Below are 27765 nucleotides of genomic sequence, written 5' to 3' on the forward strand. Positions count from 1 at the left end.
TTATGTGAAGATCAATTGGTATGCAAGGTTAGGATGTCACAGGATGTATTGCTATGTTTTGCTACATGATCGATATACAAGATTTTGTTTGATGTATTGCTTTCTGATAGACTCTCTTTGATGTATGTGCCTTCTGATGTTATTGTCTTCTATGCAAATGCTTTCCTGTAAGAATCCTAATAAAAGGAGAGGCTTAGATTTTGTTCTGGGCTCTCATCCCAACGAAAACTTTGCTTCTGGTTCATTGCTTCATGAGAGACCACCGCAATGAGTTCCATCTTTAATCTTTAGAAGATATGGAAGAAACAGCAGGACTATCTAAACATCTTTGTCACAAATTAACAAACTGTTCAAAAACATCAGAGGAATGTAGGAGTGGACAAATACTGTTGAACTGGATTTTTATTTATTTATTTATCAAACTTCTATACCGCCCTTCTCCCGAAGGACTCAGGGCGGTGTACAGCCTTCATTTAAAACAGTTAATATACATATTAAAATAACAATTAAAAAGCTTATTCAATAAAAGGCCAAATTAAAACCGTCAATTGACCATCTAAAATACCCAATAAAATTACCATTAAACATTAACATATTACTGATAATAAACCATTTTTCCTTGTTAGTGGAAGACAGCAAATAGGTTAGTTTTTAAATGTTCAAGCAAATAATCTGTCTGCACCATATAACCATCTGAACCAGTTTGTCTTTCCAGTCAGATGTACTGATGGAAATGAGTGCAGATTTCAGTTTTTGAAAGCAAAAGATCACTTTAAGGCCATCTGCTGAACACAAGACATCAAGAATAGGACAAACTTTAAATAGTTTCAGGATTGTGATCTCAGTGCCTGGGTTCACATACCACACCAAATAATAACATGGCTTATAGGATTTTGGTTTAGGATTTTGTGTGGATTCATTCAATGTGGCTCATTCAACAAACAAAATATGAACAACAAACTTTTTCAAATTGGATTCATACCCACCCCAATATGAGACTCTTAGAAAAAATGGTCTAGGATATAAAACAAATTTGGAGGCAAAGGTTTCTGAAATATAAAAATTAATTTCATGTTCAGTGGAAGATAATTATTTACAGAAAATTGTAGGAATTATTCAACCATACTAGCAATAGATTCAACATTTATTTTAAAACCCACAAACTAAATTAAGTCTGATTTAATTTCATGGTACATTTAAACCAGCAATTTCGTACATTTAACGTTTTAATTTGTTCCAGATGAACATATTATGTTTTTTCCTGTTTATTATTTTCTCTTTATCTATGAGGATAGTCATGTATTTCATGAGGTGAGCTTTAGAGCTCATGCCTTAATAAACATTTTAGTCTTTAATATATCACAAACCTTTATTGCTTTGAACTAAGAAACATATTCTGAATGTCCCACTATGTCAGTCCATAGGAGATAAACAATGAAGTTATGCATCACAAAATTCTAATGCAAAGTCCACTCCTTTTGTATTTGTCAGCAGAATTTCCATCCTGACATTGTAAATCACATTTTGGGCTTAATGTAACTAGTTGCAGGTGCCTTTCTATCCCTTTGCTTAGAAAAGGTGAGCAAAACCTTTGGTGCAGAAGGTAATCTAATTCTTTTTATAGTTGTATACTAAGGCTGTCTGATATGTTTTCATTTAGGATTTCATTCTGATGCTCTGAATGTGGAGAAATCTTGCTTTTCCAGGGAGATTCTGGATACTAGTCTTGGGCTGGTGGCTGAGGAGATTGAAGCACCCGGATTTTCTACTGTTGGTTTGATTTCCTGGTTTGATTTCTTGTGGAATAAAAAAGATCAAAAGATGAGAAAGGGAAAGATACAAAAAATGTTAGATGATGAAAAAAGGCATGAGGATCAGTGGTGGGTTTCAAAATTTTTTACTACCTATTCTGTGGGTGTGGCTTGGTGGGCGTGGCAGGGGAAGGTTACTGCAAAATCCCCATTTCCTCCCAATCAGCTGGGACTCGGAAGATAGGGGCCAGGGTCAGACAGAATTTTTACTACCGGTTCTCTGAACTACTCAAAATTTCCGCTACCGGTTCTCCAGAACTGGTCAGAACCTGCTGAAACCCACCTCTGATGAGGATAAAATTCCAGACATAATTCAAATCCAACTTGTGCTGGTGAAGTTACATACGTACGTACGTACATACATACATACATACATACTTACATACATACAGTTAGAGCAATTAACCAATGGAATAACTTGCCTTCAGAGGTTCTGGGTGCTCCATCACTGGAGGTTTTCAAGAAGAGACTGGAAAACTTTCAAGGCCCTTTCCAACTCTGGTATTCTGTATTCACTTTCAGAACATAGAAAATAATAGAGTTCAGAGAGACCTTGGATATCTTCTAGTCCAACCCCCTGCTCAAGCAGGAGACCCTATACCATTTCAGACAATAGTTGTCCAGTCTCTTTTTAAAAGCCTCCACTAATGGAGCTCCCACAACTTCTGAAGACAAGCTATTTCATTGATTAATTGCTCTAACCATTATGAATTTTCTCCTTAGTTCTACCTAGATGTGATGAGTTACTTTTAAGGTGTCATTTCTTCAAATGACGTGACCTGCCCACCAATTCTTTGATAGCTTACCTCTGAAATGATGAACAGACAGTTGTCAAAGGATGTCTCTGTGAGAAGAAGCAATGTCATATAAACATCTTAACTTCTAAACAGGTTTATTTTTAAGGATGTTATTACAACTACATAGAAATAGGATTATTGCTGATTATAACAGCAGCTTAATTTCTTTTACTGATTTTTACATACTTTTATAGATTATGCTTTTTCATTATCTCAATAAATGAATATATCTGGTTCTCTCTAAACATACCCAAATTGCATCTTTTTATGGCTCTGGAAGACAGAGCAAACAGCAAACAAAAGATAGAAGTCACCATGTACGAGATAACAGGTATAAGTATAAACATGGACATGAACACAGAAAATGAGTACAAATAAATGGGGACAGTAGGACAGGTACGGTAGGCATGCTGATGCGGTTATGCACGCCCCTTTACAGACCTCTTAGGAATGGTGTGAGGACCACAGTAGACAGTTTAAGGTTGAAGCTATGGGGGTTTGAGGGTGTAACAACTGAGTCAGGTAGAGCATTCCAGGCATTGACCACTCTATTGCTGAAGTCATATTCCCTGCAATTGAGTTTGGAGCAATTTACCTTGAGTTTGTATCTATTGTTTGCCTTTGTATTATTGCGGTTGAAGCTGAAGTAGTCGTTGACAGGTAGGACATTGTAGCAGATAATTTTGTGTACTATGCTTAGGTCAGACCATAGGCAGCGTAGCTCAAGGTTGTCCAAGCCCAAAATTTCAAACCTGGTGCCATAAGGTATTCTATTGTGAGCAGAGGAGTGGAGTACTCTTCTCGTGAAATACCTCTGGACCCGCTCAAGTTATTAATGTCCGATATAGAGTGTGGATTCCAGCCAGATGAGCTGTATTCAAGGATTGGTCTGGCAAAGGTTTTGTATGCCCTAGTTTGCAGTACAGTGTTACCAAAGAAGAAGCTTCATAAAATTAGGTTAACAACTCTTGAAGCCTTTTTGGCAATGCTGTTACAGTGAGCTCTGGGGCTTAGATCGTTTGAGATGAGTATGCCTAGGTCCTTGGCAGAGTGAGGGTCAACTACAAGGTCATATCTATACAGCTTGTATTTGATGTTCTGATTTTGGTTGCCAAAGTGTAAAACAGAGCATTTGTTAGTTGAGATTTGGAGTTGCCAATTGTTTGACCATTCTGACACATAGTTAAGATTGCTTTGTAGGGCAGCAGTATTGTCGGTGGTGTTAAATAGTTTTACGTCATCAGCGAAGAGGACACAGCTGCTTATAGTATGATTGCAAAGGTTATTTATGTAAAGCAGAAAGAGTGTGGGTCCTAAAATGCTGCCTTGGGGAACACCACTATTAACTGGTGCAGGGTTTGATAGAGAGTTCCCTATTTTGACTACTTGTTGCCTGTTTGACAGGAACATGGCTATCCATTTGTGCAGGGATCTGGAAATGCCATAAGAGCTTAATTTTAACAGTAGTGTGTCGTGTCAAAGGCTTTGCAGAAGTCTATGTAAATTGCATCTATTGCTTTACTCTTCCACAAAGTTTTATCCAAAGCTAAGCTATTAAATTGCTGTTTTCTCCTACAACCGGTTTCTTGAATTCTACTAAGAAACTGCCTCATTGCTGGGGATTTCTTTTGCTTCACAAACTTTCCTTTGAGGCTATTGATCCACTGTCAACTTCATGTAATGAATGAGCTGGGTGATGGGATATGACCAGACAGATGTTGGTCGTTTTCCTCTTCAGTTGTGGAGAATGGGACACAGCGCAAGCTCTCTTTAAATTTTAATTAAACTACCAGTTCTTTCTTTCCAATACCCAAATAACCTGCCTCTGCTGAGTCTTCCTCATTTCATATGTTTCTTCACAAATACTTCTAACCTAAATATTACATTGAGAATAAAAATAGTTCAATATTTCTAAATATGTATCGTTATGCTCCTTGAGAGGGGGCACTTCCTTGACATGTCAATAAATATCAGAACCTTCTTTGGGAACCTGGGAAGGGGCATCTGTGAACTCCAACAAAAACTAGTTCCAAGTATTGATAACTTCTAGTTTTCTCTGCTGGTAATTCACCTCCTTGGCTGTCCAGCTCTGATACGTCATAGCAATTGGAACTTCAGTTACATTTTACATACCTGCGGTGGGATAGCTTGTTTCTGCCCAGCAGGACTTCAGCTTCCTAAGCAAACAAAGTGTCATATCAACGAATGGTCATATTTGGCCATCCTACAATGCATCATTGAATCTGAAAAAGGGCAATTTGAAGGAGAGGGGAAGAGGAAAAACTGGCTATGTCAAGTATCAAAATAAGACTTGTGGTTTGTAAAAATTAAATAGCAGTGGGTGGTTTACAGCTATTAGGAGCTGGCAGCAATGCCTCCTCACAGCACTTCAATAATTTGTTACAATTTGCTGGGGAACATTTTCTTCAAGGAGAAGCATCCCCTCAAAGAGGACTCAATACTCTAGTAAAGTAGACAACAGGTTACCCGGCTCCTACCACAAATTCTGAGCACCATAATTTAGGATATTCTCCTCTCACCTTTTCTTCTTTCTTCTTTTAACTAGTAAGAAAGGGAAAATGAGGATGCATTAGGAAATAATATTATAAATACTGTGAAACAAAAGTCTGGCACACCCATTTAGAGAAAGATCAATGGAAGATCAAATAGCAATGTGCTCTGAGTGTGCCTCACTAGTTAAGACTTTCTTTTGTGCCTATGCCTGATACTACTTTGCTTTACAATAATTCCAGGATGCTACCCCATCCATGGGGAGATGGTCTACCTCTACCATATCTCCTCTTCCCTCCGTTTAGCTTCCCATAGGGACATACAAATTTGTCTTTATATGTCCAAATCATTTTCAAATCATTTTCTTGACTTAGAAGAATTTCTGGCTTGGCCTTATGCAGATCAAATACATCAATATTTGCTCCCTTGATAAGTTTGCACTCTATTTCTGTCCTGTATTTTATTAATATGTTTTTAAAATATGTTTCTATTACATTTGAAGTGTAATAGAAACATAGTAATTTAAGCACATTACAAATAAATAATTGTTTACCTGGCTGCAAAGAAAGAATCCTGTAATTAAACCTCTTCCTTTATCACAGATAAAGCTATTTGAATAATTAATAATAAGTAGGAAATAATTAAATCTAGAAGATACAATTATCTTCCTAACAGTCCATACTGGACCAGATACCACTGTATACAGTTGGAAGGGACCTTGTATGTCATCTAGTCCAATCCCCTACTCAAGCAGGAGATCCTGTACAATTTTTGACAAGTGGCTGCCAGTATATTCTTGAAAGCCTCCAGTAAAGAGGGTTGTGAAAATACCTACAGATCCCTCACATCCTGAACATAAACTGTTTCAACTCCTACCCTCAGAATGATGCTATAGAGTACTGCACATCAGAACAACTAGACACAAGAACAGTTTTTTCCTGAATGCCATCACTCTGCTAAACAAATAATTCCCTCAACACTATCAAACTATTTACTAAATCTGCACTACTATTAATCTTCTCATCATTCCCACCACCCATCTCCTTCTACTTATGACTGTATGACTGTAACTTTGTTGCTTGTATCCTTACGATTTATGTTGATATTGTTTCTTGATTGCTTATTTGTACCCTATGACTATCATTAAGTTGTATCTTATGATTCTTGATGAATGTATCTTTTCTTTTATGTACACTGAGAGCATATGCACCAAGACAAATTCCTTATGTGTCCAATCACACTTGTCCAATAAAAAATTCTATTCTATTCTATTCTATTCTATTCTATTCTATTCTATTCTATTCTATTCTATTCTATTCTATTCTAATGAAGTACCCACAAATTCTAAAGGCAAGCTGTTCTGTTGGTTGATTGTTCTCACCATCAGAAAATGTCTTATGTCTAGGTTGAATCTCTCCTTGTTCAGTCTTCATCCATTATTCCTTGTCTGGCCTTCAGGTGCTTTGGAAAATAGCTTGAACCCCTCTTCTCTGTGGCAGTGTCTCAAATATTGGAACACTGCTATCATCTCTCCTCTGGCCCTTCACTAGACTAGCCATGCCCAGTTTCTGTAACTGTTCATCGTACGTTTTATCCTCCAGTCCCCTAATCACCCTGGTTGCTCTCCTTTGTACTTTTTCTAAAATATCAACATCTTTTTTATAGTGTGGTGACCAAAACTGGATGCAGTATTCTAGGTGTGGTCTTACTAAGGCTTTATAGAGCGATACTAGTACCTCACGTGATCTTGATGTTAATGCAATTTAGGGTTGCATTGGCATTTTGGACTGCTGTTGTACATTGCTGGCTCATATTTAATGGATTGTCCACTAGGACTCCAAGATCCTTTTCAGAGTTATTGCTATTAAGCCAGGTTTCACCTACAGTATCTGTATGTGTACTTTGGTTTTTCTTGTCTAAGTGTAAGACTATTTTTGTCTTCATTGAATTTCATTTTTTTAGATAGGGCCCAATGTTCAAGTCTGTCAGATCCATCTGGATTTTCAGCTTATCATCTAGAGTGTTGATTATTCCTGCCAGCTTAGTATCATCTGCAAATTTGATAAGTTCCCCTTCTATTTGTCATTGGGAATTGATTTTTTAAAATTATTATTATGAGCATATTATTATTTTTCCATATTATTATGTAAAAATCATGCCTGTATAAGACATGGGAAGATAATAAAGAAAACATTTCTCTGGAATAGACTGACAGTAATTATCCAAAATCTCCATTTTAAAAAATTGAGCCAAGAATTGGCCATTCCTGCTGAAAGGCAAAAAGATTATTACTCTGTTTAAAAGTAATAACAGCCACAGTGGGGGAACATTCATCCTTTTTTTTTTCTTACATTGCATACATTGATATTATTAAGATGCAAATTAAAACAGAAAGAAATATGTTCTCTTTACAATGTTAGAACAAAAACATCCCCTGCATGCAACCATGCTCACAGACAAGCTAGTAACTTATAATTATAGTTACTAGTTAAGCTATAATGGCTTAGACTATAAGCCAAAATATTTGCCAAACATTTAGCCTTTTGTCAAGAACATTTTGTCAGTAGCATTGCTACCCATTGGTAATAAAGCCTGTGCAATCACAGAGAATAGCTGCTTTGGCTGAGTTGTTCTTCAGGTATGTGTCAAAAAGCTAGACGTGAAAGAAGCATGTCCCAGAAGTCTCCATCCTAGGCAGCATCTGTGATAGTCAGTCTGAAATAGACACCCAGTTTCTGTATTCCACCTACGGTATGCAGTTGTTCCCACAGCTGCAGAAAGGATCAGAACCAAAAGCAGAATTCCAGTTACACAAAGGGTAATGGGGAGAAACCAGGCTGCACCTGGAAATGGAGGAAAGATCAGATACAGTTACAGAAAATAATAAAACGGGAGTGCATCCTTATCCTTCCTTTTCTTTAAGTAATAGAGAAAGCAGAAGGTTACTCTTTCTCTTCCCAATCACTGTCTGTATTTCCAACCCCAGTTCTGCACCAGATACAGTATTTATTTATTTATTTATTTATTTATTTATTTATTTATTTATTTATTTATTTATTTATTTATTTATTTATTTATTTATTTATTTAGTGTATAGCATATCATACATGGACTAGCAATATATATTAACATTTCATTTAGATTAGTACAACACAATAAAATATAATGCAGTAAGATGCAGTAACTTCCTCCTATAACAAGTTTCCATCTTTCTCATGGCAGTCCTGCTTGTGGGACTTCTATTGGAAGCTGGAGTTTCCTGGTCAGAAACATTGGCTATATCAATAACCAACAACTGCTTACCTCTAGAAGTGGGAAAAAAGGGTGGATATCCTTTAAATCACAAGAAAGCTGGAAGAAAATGTCCAATATCCAGATAGCTTCTGCCAAGCTAGAGCCAGGCAGCCCAACATGGCATGTCCTCAGATCTGTTTCTCCAACACTTGTTGGTCACTTTTCAGAGAGGATACTTTTGCCAAGCTGGGCAACCCTTTTGTTGCTGCTACAAAAGATTGAAGGGAGCTGAGGAAAGTCCAACATGCCTGGAAGCCCCAAAGTGTGGAAAACTACTGTTGGCAAGGAAAGCCTTGGCTGTAGCACTTACCTTTGGAGGATCAGATGAGGAAGGAAGGAAGGAAGGAAGGAAGGAAGGAAGGAAGGAAGGAAGGAAGGAAGGAAGGAAGGAAGGACTGAAACACAAGGTGAGAGGACTAGGTACTACCCCCGATCCAGGGGTGGGAGTCAGCCAGTTCAGACCAGTTTGGGCGAACCAGTTGTTATGATTTTGGGCAGTTTGGAGAACCAGTAAATCAACCAACAGCTAGCCCTGCCCTTCCCTGGCTTATATGTTGTCTTCCCTTTGCCACACGGTCCAGCTAATCTCCATGCCTCACCACCGCACCTCGCCCGCTCTGCTCACTAAAGGTAAGCATGCCACCCACTCGCCCTTCACCTCAGGTCAGGGTCCAGGGACATGGCATTCCCCATCTCTGGCCTTGCCTCGGAGCTGCTGCCCACGCTCCGCCGCCCCCCTCTGGCCTCAAACTACATCTGGGTTCTTCTTACGTAAAGCACTGCAGCGGAGATCTTGCACCGTCCCTCCGTGAGCGAGCCGTCCTGCTCGCTCACGGAGATGCTCCATATGGTCTCCAAGTCAGCAGCTGCCTCTCTCCGCTGCTGCTTGTTCTGTTTCCCTCCCCCCAATACTCCCAGCAAAGAGTCAGTCAGAGGCCTTCTTTTCTCCTTTTATTTACATAAATAGATGTCCTGGCCACGTCTACCCACGGGCCTGCCAAGTTTCTGGAGATAACGAGGAAATTATAGATAAGGCCAGAATTACTCACGAATATATTCTTCCCTCCATTGATACAGTTTGCCCGCGCAAATTCATTGCTTTATCCAAGGCAAAAAACCAGGAAGTCCCGCCTCCTATTTATAGTCTCTGCAGATGTCACTGCATGACAATTATGACTTGGCTTTATCCCAACGCTGCTTCTGCTGCGCGCGCCGGTCACGCCTGCGCAGTCTTGCATCACTCCAAAACTGTTCTTGGGGCGTTGCCAAATCAGAAGAAGGCTCCAGAGAATCAGGTCTTGCCGGCCCCTCCTCCTCCCTTTGAGTGGGTGCCAGGGAGGGAAAGGGCTCAAGAGAAGCAGGGCTTGCCAGGTCTTCTCCCTCACTTTCTGAATCATCCGAGTCCAGGAGTCCGGGTCCAGGAACCTGGGTCACAACACTGCTCTTGTTGGGAGAGAGAGTGTCTCTTGTGCAATTTAGCAGTTTTGAGCTGCCACTTTCCTCTAAGTCTCATCCAGAAAACATGCAGTACAGAGAAGCAGCATTCAACATGGCTGCAGCCAGCAAGAGCAGCAGCAGAGAGAAGCAGCCGCTGTCCTGGAGAGCAGAAATGGAGTGGAGCAGGTCCCAAAAGGCTGTTCAGTCGACCCTCGTCGCATGGCGGAAGCTGTGCATGCGCAGAAGCCATGCATGCATGCACAGAAGCCATGCGCATGCACATATATGTGCCACTCACATTTTTTGCGAACTGGTTGTTATGTGGGTTGAATCCTACCACTGCCCCGATCCCACAGAAAAATATGCTCACATTAAGGTTCCAAGCTGGAAACTGTGAGACTATGAGTTCTAGCCCTGCCTTAGGCATGAAACCAGCCATCTGGGTAACTTTGGAAGGCAGTGGCAAACCATTTCTGAAATCTTGCCAAGAAAACTGCAGAACTTGTCCAGACAGTCACTAGGAGCAAAGACTGACTTGAAGGCACAGAAAGGGGCCAGCCTTGCAAAACTATACTACTTTTTCATTTAAATTTTGTATACAGATAGACCCTGACTTACAACCACAGTTGAGCCCAAAATCTATGTTGCTAAGCAAGACATTTGTTAAATGAGTTTTGCCTCATTTTATGATTTTTATGGTCATTAAATGAACTTTTGTAAGTCAAGGATTACCTATACTAGGGAAAAAAAGTGTTTTGACCCAGGGCTGTACCCAATTTTCTATCTTACTTGGGTGCTGCAGGGGTACAGTTCATACTGATAGAGTGCATAGAATCAAGAATTTGGACCATGTTTTTGTGTTTTTGAAAAGTTCAAGGGGAGAAATTGGGGCTTTTAGCTTTATAGATCAACCAGGCTAGGAAATATTAGCTTATTCCTGCCATGAATAATTTACCATAAAACTAAGCTGCTCAAAAAAATAAAGGGAACACAAAAATAAGACATCCTAGATCTGAATGAATGAAATATTCTTATTAAATACTTTATTCGTTACATAGTTGAATGTGCTAACAACACAATCACACAAAAATTATCAATGGAAATCAGATTGAGCAACCCATGGAGGTCTGGATTTGGAGTTACACTCTAAATTAAAGTGGAAAACAACACTACAGGCTGATCCAACTTTGATGTAATGTCCTTAAAACAAGTCAAAATGTGGCTCAGTAGTGTGTGTGGCCTCCACATGCCTGTATGACCTCCCTACAAGGCCTGGGCATGCTCCTGATGAGGTGGCGGATGGTCTCCTGAGGAATCTCCTCCCACACCTGGACTAAAGCATCCCCCAACTCCTGGACAGTCTGTGGTGCAACGTGGCGTTGGTGGATGGAGCGAGACATGATGTTCCCAGATGTGCTCAATTGGATTCAGGTCTGGGGAACGGGTGGGCCAGTCCATAACATCAATGCCTTCGTCTTGCAGGAACTGCTGACAGACTCCAGCCACATGAGGTCTAGCATTGTCTTGCATTAGGAGGAACCCAGCATATGGTCTCACAAGGGGTCTGAGGATCTCATCCCGGTACCTAATGGCAGTCAGGCTACCTCTGTGCAGCCCCCTAAAGAAATGCCAACCCACACCATTACTGACCCACTGCCAAACCAGTCATGCTGGAGGATGTTGCAGGCAGCAGAACATTCTGCACGGCATCTCCAGACCCTGTCACGTCTGTCACATGTGTTCAGTGTGAACCTGCTTTCATCTGTGAAGAGCACAGGGCACCAGTGGCGAAGTTGTCAGTCTTGGTGTTCTCTGGCAAATGCCAAACGTCCTGCATGGTGTTGGGCTGTAAGCACAACCCCCTCCTGTAGACATCGGGCCCTCATACCACCCTAATGGAATCTGTTGCTGACCGTTTGAGCAGCCACATGCACATTTGTGGCCCGCTGGAGGTTATTTTGCAGGGCTCTGGCAGTGCTCTTCCTGTCCCTCCTTGCACAAAGGCGGAGGTAGCGGTCCTGCTGCTGTTGTTGCCCTCCTAAGGCTTCCTCCACATCTCCTGATGTACTGGCCTGTCTCCTGGTAGCGCCTCCATGCTCTGGACAGTACGCTGACAGACAGAGCAAGCCTTCTTGCCACAGCTCGCATTGATGTGCTATCCTGGATGAGCTGCACTACCTGAGCCACTTGTGTGGGTTGTAGACTCCGACTCATGCTACCACTAGAGTGACAGCACCGCCAGCATTCAAAAGTGACCAAACCATCAGCCAGAAAGCATAGGAACTGAGAAGTGGTCTGTGGTCACCACCTGCAGAACCACTCCTTTATTGGGGATTGTCTTGCTAACTGCCTATGCTTTCCACCTGTTGTCTATTCCATGTGCACAACAGCATGTGGAATTGATTGTCGATCAGTGTTGCTACCTAAGTGGACAGTTTGATTTCACAGAAGTGTGACTGACTTGGAGTTACATTGTGTTATTTAAGTGTTCCCTTTATTTTTTTGAGCAGTGTATAGATAATTTACAGAATTAGAGTTACAGAATACCAGAGTTGGGAGGGATTTTGGAGGTCTTCTAGTCCAAACCCCTGCTCAAGCAGGAGACCCTATACAATTTCAGACAAGTGGCTGTCCAGTCTCTTCTTAAAAGCCTCCAATGGCGCAGCACCCACAACATCTCTTGGCAAGCTGTTCTCTAGTGAGTAATTGTTCTCATTGTTAGGAAGTTTCTCCTTAGTTCTAGGTTGCTTCTCTCCTTAATTAGTTTCCATCTGTTGCTTCTTGTCCTACCTTCAGGTGCTTTGGAGAATAAATTTACTCTCTCTTCTTTGGGGCAGCTATTGGAAGGCTGCTATCATGTCGCAGTTTTTCTTTTCTTCTTTTGCTAGTTCTTTTTTTCACTAGGCTAAACATACCCAATTCCTGCAAAGATTCTTTGTATGTTTTAGCCTCCTAATCATCTTTGTTGCTCTTCTCTGCACTCTTTCCAGCGTCTCAACATCTTTTTTATATCATGGTGACCAACACTGACAAACAAAGCAAAGAAAGAGCCAAGGAAGAAGCAAAAGGAAAAAGAGCTACCATGGGCTTCCCTTGACTTCAAAAGGCTGGCATTGGTGCCTGTAAGGACAATGCCCACCATGGCCCACAAAACCCCTCCCTCAGCAGCTAAGAAAGCGGGGCAGCCACAACATTTGCCTTCCTCAGCCCACAAGATTTTGGCCCTCCAGTGTCAGCAGGTTCAGGGCCCCAGATCCTCCCGAGGGCCCAGACTATCCAAAGTTGCTCACTCAATTTAACAGATTATTTCGGGTGAAAGAGGGTCCATTAAATACAAATGTTTATTAAATCTAAACTGATGTAGTTAATGTAATTTACATAGAGTAATTATATAATTGATGTTTTTATGCAAATGACATATTGACCTAAATGACATAGAGTAACAATTGAATAATTATGTACAAAACACATAAATAATGAAAAAAGACTCTCTATTGTCTGGACAAATGTCAGAAAAAAAGACTTGTCAGGTGTTTTTCAGGTGTTAAGTCTGAATGCAAATTTGTGATATTCCATCCAACACTTGTTAATTGAAGGCTCATTATATTAATTTCACTTTACATTAAAAATGGGAATAATGATTTCCAAACAGAGTAAGTACAACTCTTGCCCATCCTACCTCCTAAACATTTTTTCACATTGTTTGAGAAATACTTACCCTTCACTGTAATCTCCAGGACTTGGCTAAATTCAGACTCCTGCAACTGACTCCCATTATAGAGCCCATACTGGCATCTATACCTGCCTCCATCTCTAGTCTTGATATTTTCCAGAAGGAAGGTAACATTATGCTGAGCCTCTGCAGCAGGCAAAGTCTTCAGTGCCTTGGATTCATTATTCTTGAATAAAAAAAACCAACCATCTATGTATTCACTGGGTGCAAAACATGCTATCTTGAGAGAATCTCCTTCAGTCACTTCATCAGAAAGAGCATTCAGGAAAATATGTGGAGAGGGAAACTGGCAGAAAGCTGCCACGCAACCTAAAACAGCATAAAATAGAATGAGAAGGACTGAAGTTTATAGACATTGTATTAAAATATTAGAAAACAACTATTATGGATACAAATTCATGCCATTTTGGCAAGATTTCAATTTATGAAATGATATTAATCAGTCTTATAAATATTTCCAGCAAGTGATAAAATAAATCAGAATAGTTTTTTAAAAGAATGAAGTGTAGTTCACAAGCTGTTTGTTTTGGGCAAAGTACAGCCCACAAAATCTTACAGACAGTTCTGGAAACCTCCAAAATTCAGAATAACAGAGTTAGAAGGGACCTTGGAAGTTCTAGTCCAATCCTCTGCTCATTCATTATCAAACTGTATTTTTAATATGTTAGAAGAGGACATCAGCATCTTTTTTGTATCATGATGATCAGAAACGGACCCAGTACTCCAAGAGTGGCCTCACTAGTGTGGTATAAAGCAGAACTAATACTATTATGTACCATATAAGGAGTGAGCTATAGGTTTCACTCAAATTCTCCAAAAGGGTGGGAAAATACTTAAAGCTCATTGGTTAAGCTATCTGGCAGCCCTCTATAAAAGAGGACACTGCCAGACAGGCTCTCCATTGGATTGTACTGGTCTACTAATAAAGAGCTTTGTTACTGAAAGAGCTGTGTCCGTCTCTTCCATCATTGAAACTAACACTGCCAACAAGGATGGGATCGGAAGAATAAGGACAAGTAGACCAGAGTCCCAACAGAGTAGGAAACAAACCAGCATTGCTTGCTGTTCTGCAGAAACACCTTCTGCCAGCATGATGACAACTTATGCTCCGCCGGCTCTGTTCAACCCTGCCGTCGACAATTGGGACTCCTATATGAATCATTTTGAATGCTTCAGGGAGGTGAACAACCTCCTGGGACTGTTCAACAACCACAAGCTAGCACTGTTCCTCAGTTATTGTGGTATGGACATATTTGACACGGCCAAGGCACTCATCGAACTGTCACAGTTCAAGTGGTACTGTGGGTCATGCTACAGAACACACTTCAGGCACATTATGCCCTGGTGCAGTCAAAATTCATATGGTGGTGTGAGTTCCACTGGAGAGTGGAGGAAGAAGGTGAATCTATGAACCACTATGTAGCGGCACTCAGAAAAGCTGCCGCATATTGCAAGTCAGAGAGCTGAAGGTTGTGCTGTTGGAACAGCTCATAAGCAGAGTGAGGGATGTTAGCCTACAACAGTGATTGTTAGCAAAGCCAGCCCTCACTCTACAAACGGCCTTAGATGAGGCCAGAGCAGCAGAGAACTCACAGAAATCAGTCACGGCCCTGCAAAGAGTGGGAAACATGCTGACTTCACGCCAAACCGTCGCAGTGCATCAGGACAGCACAGAGCTGATCGAGTCATCAGAAGACGAAAATGCCATCTACTGGCTCCAAGAGGAAAAGAAAAGAGCCTATCCTGATGCAGAATGGAGACAACCTCTGTGTGCAGGGTGCGGAGGGCCACATTCCAGAGCAACATGCAGATACAAGGACACTTGTGTGCCAGAGGTGAGACCAAAAAGGGTACCTGGCTCGAGTCTGCCATGCCAGCATGCCGTCCGCATTTAGAGCTAAACAGCAACTGGTTGTCACTGCCATGCCAGAGAAGAAAAAAACCAGGCCATGGAAACCCAAGCACAGGGAGAAATCTCCCACTGCTGACAGAGAGATGTACCAGACAAATATTAGACAGACCAGCTCGTCAGCCAAGAAGATCCACGTAACAGTGCTGATGGAAATCGACATGGGATCGTCCCTGACTATTGTTGCCTGGAACACCATGAAGAACACTGTTCTGGGCATCAGGAAAAGAGACTTGAGGCCGCAGCGGTTACAACTCAAAGACTACCAAGGAAACCACATTCCCGTTGTGGGCAGCAGAACATTCAAAGTGCAATTTAGGGGATTTTCTGCCCCCTTAAAAATAACCATGGTCAAAGGGGCATTGCCAGGCCTGCTCGGCTTGGACTGGTTCGGGACCCTATTTATTTATTTTGTCACAACATCATACAAAAAGATTATATAGCATATAAACATATATATGAGTAAATATTAGGAGGTATGAGCATATATATATATAGGAAGAAGAAAAGAAAAACAATAGGACAGGAACGGTAGGCACGTTTGTGCGCTTATGCACGCCCCTTATGGTCCTCTTAGGAATGGGGTGAGGTCAATAGTAGAAAGTTTTTGGTTAAAGCTTTTAGGATTATGGGAAGAGACCACAGAGTCAGGTAAAGTATTCCAAGCACTGATGATTCTGTTACAGAAGTCATATTTTCTGCAATCTAGATTAAAGCGGTTGACATTAAGTTTAAATCTATTGGTTGCCCTTGTATTATTGCAATTAAAGCTGAAGTAGTCTTTGACAGGAAGGACATTACAATAGATGATTCTGTGAGTTAAACTTAGGTCTTGTCGAAGGCGATGGAGTTCCAAGTTTTCTAAGCCTAGGATTTCAAGTCTGGTGGGATAAGGTATTTTGTTGTTTTCAGAGGAATGGAGAACTCCTCTTGTAACATATTTCTGGACTCGCTCAATTGTATTGGTGTCAGAGATGTGGTGAGGGTTCCAAACAGGTGAGCTGTATTCTAGAATTGGTCTAGCAAATGTTTTATATGCTCTGGTTAGTAGTGTGGTGTTTTTGGAAAAGAAGGTACGCAAAATTAGGTTTACAACTCTTAGAGCTTTTTTTGCTATGTAGTTGCAGTGGGCTTTGGCACTTAGATCATTTGACATGAAAACTCCAAGGTCTTTAACGGGATGGGGGTTGTCGGCAGGTAATGTCCATCTAGTATGTACTTAGTTTTTGGGTTCTTTTTTCCTATATGTAAGACTGAGCATTTGCTGGTTGAAATTTGGAGCTGCCAATTTTTAGACCAAGCGGATAGATGACCAAGGTCGTTTTGAATGATAGAAGTATTGTCTGTGGTGTTAAATAGTTTGACATCATCAGCAAAGAGAACACAATTACTTGAGATGTGGTCACAAAGATCATTAATGTATAGTATGAAGTGTGTTGGTCCAAGGACGCTGCCTTGAGGAACGCCACTCTTGACAGGAACAGGATTTGATAACAGGAACAGGATTTGATATAAACCCTGGGCATGGGTGTGACCGGCATCAACAGCATTGCAGATGATGGCACTGAGGACCTTGTGTGGGAGTTTGAGAATATATTCTGCAGCGGCCTAGGCAAGTACAAAGGAACACCTATTTCCTTCAGCCTAGATCCCAAGGTAGAACCAATTAGAATTAAGCCCCGTAGGGTTCCCCTTGCAATTAGACCTAAGATCTATAAGGAATTAGATAAATAAAGGCCTGTAAACCATGCCTGTTGGGAGACCCCTATAGTCATGCCAGTCAAAACTGACGGCTCAGTCCGCATCTGCACGGACTATAAGTGTACAATCAACAAGGCCTTACAGCAGAATGCCTATCCTGTTCCCATTGTTCAGCACTTACTGCATTCATTGGGAACTGGAACAACATTTGCCAAATTAGATCTTGCGCAAGCATACCAACAGCTGCCGGTTGATGACAGCACAGCTGAGGCGCAGACAATTGTCACCCACAGGGGTGCATTTAAATACTGTCGCTTGCAATTCAATGTCAGCATGACACCAGGACTATTCCAAAGCTTAATGGAATGCTTGTTACAGGGCATCCCTGGGGTGGTGCCCTAATTTGATGACATCCTGGTGTCCACTACCAATAAGCCTGCCCTATTTGCCCGTCTCAGAACTGTCCTAACCAGATTCAGGGAGGCGGGCCTTAAAGTTAAGCAGGAAAAATGCCATATTGCAGTGCCCCGGGTAGAGTTCCTAGGGTATATGATCGACGGCTCAGGGATTCACCCCACCAAGTCCAAAATCGCCGCCATTCAGAATGCCCCGACCTCTCAAAATAAAAGGGAGCTGCAAGCCTTTCTAGGTTGCTCAATTTCTACAGCATATTTTTAAAACATAAGGCTGAACCTTTCATAGGCTGCTTGGAAAGAAGGCTTCCTGGTTCTGGGGCCCAGCTGAGGCATCTGCTTTCACTGCCGTAAAGAACTTGCTGATATCTGACACCGTGTTGGTCCATTACAGTGACTCTCTGCCCCTGATTCTGACTTGTGATGCTTCATCTTTCGGGGTGGGGGCTGACCTCAGCCATCAGCTTCCTGATGACTGGGAGGCTCCTGTCACTTTCTATTCCTGCAGTTTGTCTACCGCCAAGCAAAACTACAGCCAGCTGGACAGAGAAGCGCTGGCTGTAGTTGCTGAGGTATGGCGGTTCAATGACTATTTGTACAGCAGCCACTTTACCCTAATGACTGACCACAAAACCTTGCTGGGTTTATTGGCGGGTGGGCATTTGACTCCGACCGTCATGCCACCTTGAATGGTGTGATGGTCACTATTCTTGGCATCCTACAGCTACCGGCTTATTCACCAGCCCAGAAAGTCCCTTGGCCATGCCAACGCGCTGAACCGCTGCCCCCTGCCTACTTTGGTGGAAGACCCTGCGCTGGTCTGCCAAGTCCTCCTGCTAGAGGACATTGCTTCGGGGGTCATCACTGCTGCTGAGATTGCTCGGCATACTGCTAAGGACTTTGAACTATTGCAAATTTTGAACTATGTGTGGCGAGGTTGGCCAAAAAAGCCTGAATCTGCTCGCCCTTACTTCTCACACTGGAATGAACTGTCTGTTTTAAAAAGTTGTTATGGGGGGAAAGGGTGGTCATTCCCTCCAAATTACGGAGGGAAATACTGGAAGTTTTTCATGCTGGGCATCCTTGTATAGTCAGGATGAAAGGGCTGGCCAGGAGCTACATCTGGTGGCCCAAAATGGACCAAGACGTTGCGAAATGGGTCACCACCTGCTCCCTGTGCCAGGAATCCCGACCGGTTCCCCCCACTGCCCCGGCTAAAACATGAGAAACACCCCAGGCACCTTGGGCCAGGGTGCATATTGACTTCTCAGGGCCAGTAAAAGGGCAAACATTTCTTATTGTTGTTGACACTTACTCTAAGTGGTTAGAGATAATCCTAACGACTTCAACCACTGCCAAAACTGTCATTAAGGCACTTAGAAAACTGTTCACTACGCACAGCCTCCCTGACGTGCTAGTTTCAGACAATGGCCCACAATTAACGGCCATCCCTTTCAAGGCCTTTTTGGCCGACTTGGGCATCAGACATGCGCTGGTGGCACCATTTCATCCAGCCAGTAATGGGCAGGCTGAAAGATTAGTGAGATTTACTAAAGAGGCATTAGCCAGAATGGGCCCGGGGGATTGGCAGGCCCAAATTGATAAATTTTTACTGATTCAACATATCACCCTTTGTGCAGCTACCAATAGAAGCCCCTTGGAGCTCCTCATGAGATGGAGAATCCGATCACAATTGGACCGATTGCATCCAAATTATATTGCTGACACACTCACACTCTGATTCCACGGGAAAATTAGGAAATTTGAAATTGGGAACAGGGTCTATGCCCACAATTATGCCAGGGGCACTCTCTGGATTCCTGGCACGGTCATAGAAATATCTGGTCCTCGTTCTTACAAAGTTGAGCTAGAGGATGGGAGACTGTGGGGTCTGCATTTGGACCAACTCCGAGGCCGACTTTCAAACTCTCCGCTTCGCACATCAGACCAAACTCAATCTGACAAGCGGACAGATCATGACTATCCTAAACTGTTAAATCCAATGTCTAACACTAATTCAAACCCGATTGTGCAGCTTGATTGCCCACCTGTGGAACCAAGACTCCAGTGCAGACTTCCAGAGGCATTGGACCTTCCATCTCCTACCACACCCAGCGACATGTTCCAGGAGGTTCTATTGACGGGTTCAGAGACTGCAACTAATCCACCCACTCAAGTCGACACCCAGGACCAAACTGAACTGCACAGGTCAGCTAGGGCTTGCACCAGCCCCGCTTATCTGCGTGATTACATCTGTAAATATGTACATATATTAAACTAAGTAAATATATTCTAGGAGGGGAGAGCTGTTATGTACCATATAAGGAGTGAGCTATAAGTTTCACTCAGGTCCTCCAAAAGGGCGGGAAAATAGTTAAAGTTCATTGGTTAAGCTGTCCGGCAGCCCTCTATAAAGGAGGACACATCCAGACAAGCACTCTGTTGGTATTGTGACCCGGGCCAAGTAGGTAGTAAGAAACTCAGTTCGTGAAAAAACAAACAAGCTTTATTCAACAGCTGAGAATTATTTCATTCCCAGCGTTGTTCAATTCAAATTAAAACAAATGCCTCACAACACAAATTCCTCAGTTCTCTTGCAAACCTTGGTCCAATTAGGCAAATTGCCAAAGGCCTTTCTTGGCAAACGTTCACAAGTCACAAAAATAAAGGCAAGACGTAGACGAAGCAGAAGACGAAGCTACCAATGTTGTTTTCTGGCAAAGCTCAAACGCCGGTGCTGGTCGGTTTTAAGCCTTATGGGAGGGGCCAATAATCTCTTGGCCCTACTCCTGAGTTGTCCTTTTTGCTTGAGCTGCTCTTGCCTTCTGGCAGCTCTTCTCATGCATGCATTAGGAACAGGCTCCTCCTGTTCCTCTGCCTCACTACTATCAGTCTCTGGAGGCTCTGGAGTCCGCAACTCACTTCCTGATGGCCCTGGCCTCACCTCAGCCTCATCGCTGTCTGACTCCCTTGCCAGCTCCATAGGCTGCTGATGGACCACAACAGTTGGGTTGTACTGGTCTACTAATAAAGAGCTGTTGTTACTGAAAGAGCTGTGTCTGTCTCTTACATCATCAAATCTAACAATTACTTCTTGTGATCTTGATGCTATCCCTGTGTTGATTAAGCCTAGAATGGCATTGGCTATTTTGGCAGCTGCAACATATTGGTGGCTTATACTTCAGTGGTGGTCCAGAAGGACTCCTAAATCTCTCACAGGTATTTCTGTTGAGCCTGCTTATGCTGTATCTATGCATTTGGTTTTTCCTGCTAAAGTGCAAGACCTTATTTTTTTCACCACTGGATAGGACCCAATGCTGAAGTCTGTCAAGATCCTTCTGACTCTTGAGTCTATCTTCCAAAGTGTTAGCAGTTACTCCCAGGTTAGTGTCATTTGCAAAATTGTTAAGTTCCCCTTCTATCCCCTCATCTAAATCATTTATGAAGATGTTGAAGAGTACTGGGCCCAAGACAGAACCTTGAGGTATCTTACCCCATGCTTTCCTCCATGCAGACATAGTTCCATTGAGGACTACACACAGGGTGCAGTTGCATTCATATTGTCTCCCCTAGGAGTTCAAATCTTGGTAAAATAGTAAGAGATTTCCTAGGGTAACTATATGCCTTCACTTTCCATCTATTTATGATAGCATTCAGAAATGGATATAAGAGAAAAGAGAAAACATACCAGTTAGAAGAAAAATAATTTTCAACTCCACGTCACTATGGAACATCTCGTATCTTTTGCAGACAGATATGGGAAATACCATTAACTTACAACTAAGTTTTGTAAGATTGAAATAACAAAAAGGAGAACATGCTTGCTTAATGAGGAGTTTTGCCTTTTGAGGAAATTGCACTTTGTCTTTTTGCAAGGCCTTTCTACTTCCTGCTACAGATTGATTTTATAGATTCCTTCTCAAATTGTGGTCTTATGGAGGACAAAATCTAAATGGATTACTTGGTTTAAAGTCCATAAGCCATCAGTTTGGGCAATCTGAACAAATTTCAAAATATGACATTAAAAAAAATAATACTCCATATATTTTTCAAAATAAAGTTCTAAAATGTTAAAATCTGACTGTTTATACTGTTTATAAGAGTCTAATCTTAGGATACATTTCATTTCAACATTCTTCAATTTTTATACCTATTACATCAACCAGCAAAAAATTGGGCATGCTGTCAGGTATAGTTTCAGATTCTCCTTCAAAGGTAGGCTGGTTTTCCTTTATAGCAAAAGCAGCATAAAGAGTTAGAGGGCAATATTTTTATCATATGTGGTGGTCTTACAAATATGTGAAAATATACTGGCTAAACATAACAGTGACAATGCAAAATTATTTAAGAAACAAATAATAATGAAACCTAAAGGTTTTCTTTTAGGTATGATGGGCAAGTCAATTGAAAAACAATTTGGAGTGCTATTCCTTCACATGCAAGGATTGTACTTGCCAAACACTGGAAAGAAAAAGAGATGTCGACTGTTGAAGAATGGATTTTGAAAACGACTGAATTAGCAAAGATGGCAAAATTAACTGTCTTAATTAGAAATAATGGACTAGATACCTTTATAAGAGACTGGAAACCATTTGTGGACTTTCTACGTGCTAAATATCATAGCAGATGGTTAACAGAGGGATTTGAAGATTAGTGTAATGTTTACCTCATCCTGTTAACTGCTTTTTCATTATGTGTGTGTGTGGGGGGGTGATTGCGCATGTGCACACACACACATGTATATGTATATGTATTTGCTTATTAAAGAGAGATCCAATCTGGAACTAAAGATATATATTCCAATTCATATGAAGCCAGTTAAATGAATGCAGAATTCCCCTTTCAGAACAAAAGTTTCCAGTGGCAGAAATGTCCTCCTTATTCTTCCTCTTCCTTAGACTTGAGGATGGGATCACTAAAAATATTATTTTACCATATGTCCACCAGTCTGCCTTTGCTCCCATTTCTTTTTTAAAAAAAGCTTCATGGGGAGACACCCAAAGGGGCATCCTCATAGAAAACCTTATTTTATATTTATTCCAAACTTTTAGAATGGCATAACAAAGTGACTGTCAAAAATTGATATTAAATAAACTCGTCATACCATAAATAACTGTACCATTCAAATTTTAATTCGTGACCTTCTAAATCAAGTAGCCTCTCATACTGGAGTTCACCCACTGTTTTACATATTTACAACTGAAAGAAAGATTTAAATTAGACAAAAAGAGCTATGGGTTTGACTGTTAAAAATGAATTGGAAATCCTACTATGTAGTAGTGATGAACATATCATTGCTAAGGTCTATAAAATGTTATTGAATTTGGAAAGTGAATATGTAACGGATTGCATGATTCAGTGAGCAAGGAACTTTGGATATAATGTAAAGCTTGAACAATGGGAGAATATGTGGACGAAAGGTTTAAAATTTACATTAAATTACAATTCAAAAGAAGAAAATTATAAGATGATGTATCATTGGTATTTAACACCAGATAAGTTATCAAGAATTTATAAAGGTATTTCAAAGGAATGCTGGAAATGCTAATGTAAAGAAGGGACTTTTTATCATTTATGGTGGATATGTGATAAAGCAAAGAAATATTGGAGTAGGATTCATATTCTAATACAGAAGATTCTTAAAATAAATATAAAGATGAAAGTAGAAACTTTTGGGGGGGGTTAATGGAAAAAGATTTGGGGATATAACTTTGATGTTATATATGTTGATGGCAGTAAGATTACTTTATACATAAAAGTGGAAGGATTCTTCGATCACCACAGTGGACAAATGGTTGCAAAAGCTGATGGAGTTAGCAGAGATGGCTAAATTGACTGCTTTGATAAAAGAAAAAAAACACAAAGTACTTTTGTTTCTACTTGGAAACCGCTTCTGGACTTTGATTTGAAATTTGATTTTGGATTTTACTGATTAGATAGATCTGTTGTTATAGAAATAGCTAGTTTATGTAAGAGTAAAAAGTTGAGGTTCAATGTTACTTCTTACTCTACTTCGCCAAAGGGAGTCAGAAGTCAATGTTTTGTTTTGTTTTTCCATTCTCTTCTTTACACTTTTCTCTTCCCCCCTATTTTTCCTATTATTTGCTTTTGTATTTTATATTATGAACTAATAAAAAAAAGGGGGGGAGGACAAATTTTTCCAGTTCAGTCTTATGAAAGATTTAAAGAACAAACATGTTGCAATCCATACGAAGCCTCTTAGGGAAAGCAGAAGTCCTCTATTAGAACTAAAGTTCCCAGCTCAGTAAAAGGTCCAATTTTAACAAGAGCTGTTGATTTATATTCTCTCTTGCAAGGAGAATGAAGAAAACTATTTGGCTTCATGAATCTCTATTTGGCTTAGGGGAGATTCAAGAAATAAACCTGTTGCAATCCCTATAAAACCCTTACAATCAGAAATGGAAGGATTTATACACCTTGCAGACATTTGCATTCTTTTAGAGAATTGTTGAGGCCTCTTGGAGGTTTTTCTGTCTCATCAGGGTCACCTGAGTAGTGCAAATGGGTGTGGAGCCTTCTTGGAACTGCTGAAAGAATTGTGTTGTAAACTGGAGATAGATGATATTGTATCCTTCCCCCTCTGTTGAGAGAGGGCTATAAGGTCACTTCCAACTCTGTTAATCTAATCTAAAGCATCTGATGGCAAATGTAGAATTCCACCACTAGTATTCTTCAGAATCTACAGGTTAACTCTGTTAATCTGTTAATGCCTTATCTGTTAAATTCTGAGAATCAAACAGAGAATGGTTGCTGTTTACAGCAGTGGTCACCAACCAGTGGTCCGCGGACCACTGGTGGTCCGTGAAAAAATTTTGGTGGTCCGCAGAAAAATCTTTCTATTTCTCTCGAGCCCAGCCAAGGTTTCCTGTGCCGCTGGCGGTTCAGCGCTTTGATTCCCAGAGACAGGATGGGGTCCTTCAGGCAATTAGCTTGGCTGCCTGTTAGCAGAGAGAAGCAGCCAGAGTCATCCCTGGCTTTGCTGTCCATTGCAGGTGCTAGATTGGCTCCCTGCAAACTCTCGTCTCTCAAGGAGCACTCGGGAATCTTCGGCCGGGCTCGTCAAGAGGTGAGAGTTTGCAAGGGGCTGATCCAGCGTCTGCAATGGACAGCAAAGCCAGGGTTGACTCCGGCTGCTTCTCTTTGCTTTAGTGCTTCCTGAACGTGTTTTACCGCTCCAAGCCCCAAGCATTCCCAGCCCCAAGCACCTCCTCATCAGTCCCCCACAGCAGCTCCCCGCCAGGTCGAGCCCAGCCCCAGCTCTCATATGCCAAGCCGAGCCCTTTGTCTACTTCAAGCCATCCCCCATCAGGGGGACCCCACAAAGCCCTTGCTGCCCCTTCCTTGCTTCTACCCCCAGTTGCCTAGACGAGGTAAAAAAACCAAACCACTGAGGGAAGGAGCCCCCCTGAAGCTGCCGGCGTTGCAGCCACCCCCTCTCCCCATAGCTTGGAGTTCCAAGCAGAAGAGGTCCTCGACTGTTATGAAGAAGCAGCAGCTCCAGGTGCGCCATGCCTGCTTCGTTCTCTTTGCAAAGCTGCTCTCAAAGAGAATGAAGCAGACATGGTGCACCCGAAGCTGCCGCTTCTTTGCAACAGCCAAGGATGGAAGAGTTCGCTCAGGAGCGATGCCGCGAGTAGCTCGAGCTATCTGGGATGGGTAAACAAGTGTGGGAGGCAAAGGGGAGTGGGCTCAGCCCCCCACATGTTGCAACCCCCTCCCAGCCTTCGCCTGCACTTCCGTGCCACCAGCGTGTCCCAAAGCTGCCACCGTTGGAGCTATGACAGGGACTGGGGCAGCCCGGTAAGCTGGGCACCTGAAAACAGCGCAGAGGCTCCCTCAGTCCCTCAGCTCATCTGGGCTGCCCTGAACCAGCAGACAGAGGCACCCCTCCCCAGCCAGATCTTTCCAGATTTGACTTGGAGGAAAGTGCAGCTCATGATTGCTACATTTCGCTGTGCTGGATGAGTGAAGAGAAAGAAACAGCCAGTGGAGAGCACAGAGCTGCTCCAGTCCACATGTTCTCCAGGTCAGCATCTGTTTCTCTCCTTCGTTGCTCTTTATGGGAAAGCGTTTGGCGCAGCACAGCTGTTGTGGCTCCCACCCCCGATCCTGGCCCCATGCCCAAAAGTGCCTTGGAGCCAGGCCTGCTGCCAGAAAGTGACTCGGAGCTGGGCCTGCTGCCAGAAAGTGATTTGGACAGTGAGGGGGAAGGGCCATCAGAAGCACTGGCCTCCCTGGATCAGCTCCAGGAGCCAGAAGCAGGCCAAGCGAAAGAGATAACGAGGCCTCCTTCTCCTGACTCTTCCCCCCCCCCCGCCCCAGGCCATGCCTGCAGACCCAGCTGACAGCAATCAGGCTTGGCTTAATCCCAGGTTTCGTAGGCAGGAGAGAAGAGAACAACAGAAGCAGGGGAGGGGCAGGCCTAGGAAGTGCTGAGTCATGGAGCCACACCCCACAGGATATAAAAGGCAGTAAGAGCTGGTGTGTCTTTTTGAATCAGGCAAATCCATGGATTGACTAGAGCTGAAGGTTGTGACTCACCAGGTCTTGGCAGCCAACGAGGGCTCTTGGCATACGCTGGCTCTTTTGCTGCCAGAGCTGATAAGAGCTGGCTAATTAAGCCATCGTTCAGACGGAGGCGAGGAGGACATAACAACAGCGAAATTTAACAGCCATGAGCCGTACGTTCCTCTAAGCGCTGTGGGCAGCAGAGGAAAACAGGAGCTTTTCTCTGCAGAGAGCTTTTTGGATGAGACTTGGAGGAAAGCATGCCTCATGGCTGTTAAATTTTGCTGTGCTGCGCCAAACGCTTTCCTGACAGGGACGGGGGCAGCCTAGTAAGCTGGGCGCCTGAAAACAGCGCAGAGGTGCTGGCGAAGGCTGGGGGGGTTCAACATGCAGGAGGCTTCCCGCAGTTCTTTGACTCATCTGGGATGCAGCTGAGATGGCAGAGGCCATGCAGGGCACGGCTGGGAGCGGGCTAACCTTGCCCTCCCAGAGTGCCGGACTCTCCTGTTGCCATCGCCCCTGGCCTGCTCTGGCTGCAACCATGGGGAGGGCCCATCAGAGGTGAGAGGGGGTGCTTTTCGGCCAGGAAGGGCAATGGAGGGAAAGCTGAGACAACCACTGCAACCCCACCACGTCCTGCCCTGGATTTGGGGCCGAAGTGTCAAAAAGAAGTGTCAAAAAGTCCCCAAAATTTTTGCCACCATTTCGGTGGGCGTGGCTTGTTGGGGGGATCATGTGACTGAGTGTGTGAGTGACGTCAAGTTGGCCACACCCACTCAGTCATCTTCCCCCATAGCCATACCCACAGAACCAGTAGTAAAAAAAATTTAGAATCCACCCCTGGTTGGGTGGCCAGGAAGAAAAGGAAGAAGAGCAGCAGCGGTTCCAGAAGGAGGAGGAGGAAACCTGGTAGTAGGGTATGTTTGCCTGATTCTGCACAAAGGCTTGTCTCCCACCTGGCTCTTTCCCCTTCTTTCCCTGTGGCTCTTTCTGTGGGAAAAAAAAGACCCTTCCTCCAAAGTTCACTTTTCCAGTGTTAGCTGCTCAAATCCCCTTTGATTGTGATTTTTAAAAAATATTATTTACATCGGCCATCCCTTTCTGACCTCCCGTTTTCACGTTGATTTTGTTCCCCCAACCATTACTTTCCCAAGTCCTCCATTTGCTTCCAACCTGCTTTTTTTTTTTTTTTTTGCCTGTGTGATTTAAAAACAAAGATTTAGAAACTCCGGGCTTTAAAGACTTCTCTTTGTATTGGACTGGTGGATAAATCCCAGGTACGAATATGCCTATGCATTTAATATGGGAATGAGTATAAATTCTTAAAAGAAACTTAGCATGAAGCGGGAGAACTGAGATGTGTTAGCTTTGCTTTTTTTGCTGCATTGCCTTGGTTATGTTGTGCAAAAAATAATAACGGTGCACCAGTTAAAGGCGGCTGAGCCTCCCCCCCCCAGTGGTCCACAGGATTTTAAAATTATGAACTTGGTGGTCCCTGAGGTCCAAAAGGTTGGGGACCCCTGGTTTAGAGCATGTCACAATACAGACTATAGCAAAAGTGCCAACAAGGGGAGAATTAGAATTAGCGGCAGTTTTACTGCAGGAATCAAAAGCAAATTCAGAATTGTCA

General features: G+C 42.5%; 1 protein-coding gene across 2 annotated transcripts; it reads right to left on the reverse strand.

The window, feature by feature from the left end:
- Nucleotides 1-459: 459 nt before the first annotated feature.
- C2H19orf38 (chromosome 2 C19orf38 homolog) lies at nucleotides 460-21424 on the reverse strand. Of its 2 annotated transcripts, XM_058173501.1 has the most exons (7): nucleotides 21295-21424; nucleotides 13569-13892; nucleotides 7870-7962; nucleotides 5149-5170; nucleotides 4742-4785; nucleotides 2618-2655; nucleotides 460-1796 (listed from the first exon to the last, which is right to left on the reverse strand). In XM_058173501.1, the coding sequence occupies exons 1-7, from the start codon at nucleotides 21374-21376 to the stop codon at nucleotides 1665-1667; spliced, it is 735 nt and encodes a 244-aa protein (XP_058029484.1). In that variant the 5' UTR covers nucleotides 21377-21424; the 3' UTR covers nucleotides 460-1664. The 2 variants fall into 2 exon arrangements, with proteins under 2 accessions (XP_058029484.1, XP_058029485.1); XM_058173502.1 differs by lacking the exon at nucleotides 7870-7962.
- Between the last annotated feature and the right edge of the window lie 6341 nt (nucleotides 21425-27765).

This window comes from Ahaetulla prasina, chromosome 2, assembly GCF_028640845.1.
Source record: "Ahaetulla prasina isolate Xishuangbanna chromosome 2, ASM2864084v1, whole genome shotgun sequence".
Taxonomy (NCBI): Eukaryota; Metazoa; Chordata; class Lepidosauria; order Squamata; family Colubridae; genus Ahaetulla; species Ahaetulla prasina.